Source organism: Nannospalax galili, unplaced genomic scaffold (genome assembly GCF_000622305.1).
Source record: "Nannospalax galili isolate Female #2095 unplaced genomic scaffold, S.galili_v1.0 scaffold3381, whole genome shotgun sequence".
Classification (NCBI taxonomy): Eukaryota; Metazoa; Chordata; class Mammalia; order Rodentia; family Spalacidae; genus Nannospalax; species Nannospalax galili.
This window is the reverse complement of record NW_008344842.1, coordinates 20,152-24,400: the sequence shown is the minus strand read 5'-3', so window position 1 is coordinate 24,400 and position 4,249 is coordinate 20,152. Positions and strand designations below refer to the sequence as shown.

Sequence of the window (4,249 nt, the reverse complement as noted above, 5' to 3'; positions counted from 1 at the left end):
TAATTGACTGTGACTAGTAATAATAAGATATATAGAGATTAGAGACTCATGTGCAAACATCTGAGTGTTAGTTGCATTAAGAATGAGTTTTTCTGTATGAAACAGCATATTTTAAAATGAAATGGAGATATTTTTTAAAGGGTAAAATATCATTCAATTTTATGTCTTATAGGGTTTATACTGAGTTCAATATTGTATAACTCTATTAATTCAACTGTAAACCTAAAAATTTACAGCCAATTTTGAAAGAGATGTATCTTATCTCTGGAAATTGTTATTGAATGTGTCAATGCTGTTGTAATGAAATGTTTCTTCTAATTATGTTTATTAAATAAATAATATAGAAAAATTTCCAAAAGGACAAAATGGAGGCCTGTGAGAGGTTCTTCTAGGGGAAGCATATTTATGATTGCATGATATTGATTAAGCATATGAAAAATCAAATGATTCTATCAGATTTCCCACTGCAAGTCAATTAACCTCGTTAAGCTTCCTTTTCATCTACCCAATAAATACCAGCAGTCCTTACAAGTTCACTGTCAGATCTTTCAGTTTAGTTGTCTTACCTCAAGTATGCACCATATAAGAAGAACAATCCCATCATTAATCCATTTAAAGTAAAAATCACACCAACATAAAAGCAAGCTGGGTCTCCCAATCCTTTAAAAAGGACACAGATTAGTTAGTATTTAATGAAAAAAAATGACAATAAAACAATTGAGCATAACTGTTTCAGTGCTTTGCATCTGCTTTCCTGCTTTTTCTTTTTAATGGTATAATTATCTTTACCTCACAGAGTCTGTGTTGCTTTGCTTTGGTTTGGTTGCAATACACGGAACAAACAAAGCCAGGGCCACACACACAGGCAAGTGCTCTGCTACTGAGTCCCAACCGCCACCCTTATAATATCTATTTAGTTGCATTTGTACTTGCCCCTTGTGCAGTATTTTTATATTGTAGTGATGTTGGGGCTTCACATTAATTTAGGTGATACTGTTATTATTTCTCACTGTCTGGAACATTCTGTAGAGCCACTTGAATTCCCTGAGAAAAGTCATTGTGTGCTTTTGTCTTTTGCTAGGCTCTCAGGACAGTGCTGGTCTCTTTGAGATGATCCAGTCATTTCATCTGTTATGATATATACACAGAACATTAATGAATCTGGTATATACTATTGTGTTCATGTGTGCAACTGTCTGTGTGTTTTATAACTATCATTTCATTTAATTTCCAAGCAAAAATGTTTGAGATTTATTGGTAGGAAGATTTTTTTTATGGTTTAGAAAACAGAATAATAGAAAACTTAGCAATTTTCCAAAACACTTTGCTCCACCTGGTTGGAACTAGGACTTGCAGTCTGGCCCTGTGACCCCATTTACTCTGGCTGCTCCTTTCAGTCTGGCCTACTAACCTTTTCACTACTGGACCATTTGGCCTCTATAACATGCTTTTTTTCCTCGGCCTGAATACAATTCTTCCACTTTCATAGCTCCAACAATCACCCATAGAAACGGTTGCAAGTTGACATTCAGCCCAGAACATTTTCTTATTTCTAATCCTCTATAGCCATGTACCTACTTGGCATGTGCAGTTTGAGGTCTTTCATACACCTCAAGCTGGCACACCCACGAGATGGAGCAAACCTTCTGGTTTTCATCTTTCCTGCCACTCCAAAGGGAGTCAATTACTCAAGCTAGAAACCAGTTACATAACTCTTTGCTCTCCTTCCTCTATCCCAAACATTCTACTTCCAAAATGAAAGCAAATCGGTCCTCTAGGTGACCTCATGGAACCCGCTCCCCCACCCCATTCCTTACCAATGTGCTTTTCATGCATTTGGCAAAATGATGTTTTAACATGTGAATCTGTTATGGTTCCTCAATTAGGTAAGGTGCAAATCCCAAACCAGCATGTGGTCCACCATGGTCTGACTCTTGCTTACTTTCCCAGCATCATTTCCTACCAATTTTCTTTTCTATCTCTCTGCTTTAGGAAATCCAGTTTCTGTTCCCTCTTGCTTCTGAATTATGATATTTAGCACATTTATAACTGCTGACCTGCTTATAGGGTAAGGACCAGTGTCTGTAGTTCTTCATTGTGCCTCAAATGCCAAACACTGGCCTGCTGCTTCCAGGGAGCTCAATATGTACCACATGTCTTTACACAAAGTGATGCTTTACACCCCTCTGAAAAACGTATACCTTCCTGATTACTAAGACATTACAGAGTCCTGTGTTTTCTGAAATTTTTTCTCTATTTCTTTAGTTTGCAGAAAAAAACGTGCAACTGCTTATTAAACATCTGCTATTAATGTTATTTTAGATTTTTAGGGGATTTGGCAAAAAATGTCTGGGCAATATACATTTTGCTTATAATTAAAGAGTTAAATGGGCTGGGCATGGTGGCGCATGCCTTTAATCCCAGTACCTGGGAGACAGAGGCAGGCAGATCTCTGTGAGTTCAAGGCCTGCTTCGTCTACACAGTGAGTTTCAGGTCATATGGGGCTATAGGGAGAGACCCTGTCTCAAAAAGACCCCCCTCAAAAAATAAATGGTTTTAAACAAAACTGTAGAATATATAAAATATAGTAAGTTTCTATGTTGTGGAGAATCTGAAGATATAGGAATAAAAACTGTATAAATATTACACAAGTGGTTATATGTGGCTCTGAACATAAGTCTCGGGGCCAGGAGGATACTGAACTATAAATAGAAGTGATTATCACAGGTTCTGGAGAATTGTTAGATAATTCAAAAAGAGGGTCTTTGACAAAAACACCAATGTAGAACATATATCAAAACTTTCATTGAAATTCTTCATGTACTCCGAACAAGAATAAAGCAATATTCTACTAGTTGCTGTATCTGCATACATTATTAACTATTACAAGCATACATTTGACTGTTTATCCTCAAATTTAAATACTGACATCACCCAAAATAGGTTTTGTGCTATCTAATTCTGAAATGGAAGACTTTCACTTGAGTGTCTTACACTGGGAAGTGTTATTCAAGTTAAATTCCCAATTTACATTAAAATTATTAACTACATAGCTTTCTCAGAAAGCTTTAAAGTGTTAAACCCATTGAGGTGAGTCATTTCTATGGGATCTTAAGGAAAAAATAAGTCATAGTACTGTACAGTAAGTCTCAAGAGGAGTGACAAGCTGTCTATGAAAACAGAAGTAACAGTGACATGGGGCAGTCCTAGGGAGGAAACATGCCTTCACAGCTCTGAACCTCATTGAGAGGCTCCATCCTGGTGACGTTCCAGCAGGTCTTAGTTTCTATTCCAAGTAAGTCCATTATGCCCATGAATGTGCGATACCAGTAGGCTATGACTACCTACAAAAGAGGAAATTGGGGAAAATATGTTGTGGTCACAATGCCTCCAAAATAACATTTTGTGATGTGGCCTTTAACATTAAAAACTTTAACAAATTTATTTAAATCATCTCACTTGAGAAAGTTACTCTTAAATTATGTATGATTAATATTTACATATAGTAGCTATAAAATCAAACACAGAAGTAGGAACTTAGAGCCAAGCATGGTAGTCCACACCTTTAATCCTGGGGAGGAGGATTGAGGCAGGTAGATCTCTGTGAGATGGAGGACAGCTTGGTCTACATAGGAAGTTCCAGGTTATCTGGGGTTACAGGGAGACCCTGTTTCAAAATGACCAAAGAAAAAATAAAGTAGGTACTTAAAATGTGGTAATTAAATTAAAATAAAAAGATTTATAGGAACATTTAATAACATTTTAGTTAGATCTTAATTTATTTATTAAAATATATTACTTAAAATACTGGAACAAGAATAGAATGCACGTTGAAACTTTGACCATTCAGAATTAATTAATCAATTCTTCTCAACTTGCAATCTACTTTTAAAAGTTTGATAGCAAAAGGGGGAAGTAAAAACAGAAAAAATAAAATATCCATACCTGGAATTTAAATATCCTTTGTAAATTCTGCATAAATGTGAGAGACCACTGGGAGAAATATAAAAAGGTATAGAAAGGAAAGAAAGAATAAAGCAGCTAGAGCTAACGAACATTTGGTGGCCATCCTTCTGGTCTTCTCCCTGGCATTTAAGCACACACTAGAGGTACTTAACATCACATTACATGGACATATTTGAGGTGGTGGTGTAACAGATGTCAATAAACAACATCATAAGCATGTTTCCCAGTCTAAACTGTGAATTTACTACTTTATCATTTCCTTTATTTTTACTATTTTTTAAA

General features: G+C 35.8%; 1 protein-coding gene across 1 annotated transcript in view; it reads right to left on the bottom strand.

The window, feature by feature from the left end:
• The window catches only part of LOC103740558 (probable C-mannosyltransferase DPY19L2), a 114,243-nt gene extending 110,884 nt beyond the window's left edge, over positions 1–3,359 (bottom strand). The window contains exons 1-2 of the mRNA XM_008841214.2: positions 3,225–3,359; positions 567–660 (exon numbers count right to left, since the gene is read on the bottom strand). Coding sequence (XP_008839436.1) covers positions 567–660; positions 3,225–3,315 — 185 coding nt within the window. The 5' untranslated portion in view covers positions 3,316–3,359. The remainder of the gene's footprint in view (positions 1–566; positions 661–3,224) is intronic.
• Between the last annotated feature and the right edge of the window lie 890 nt (positions 3,360–4,249).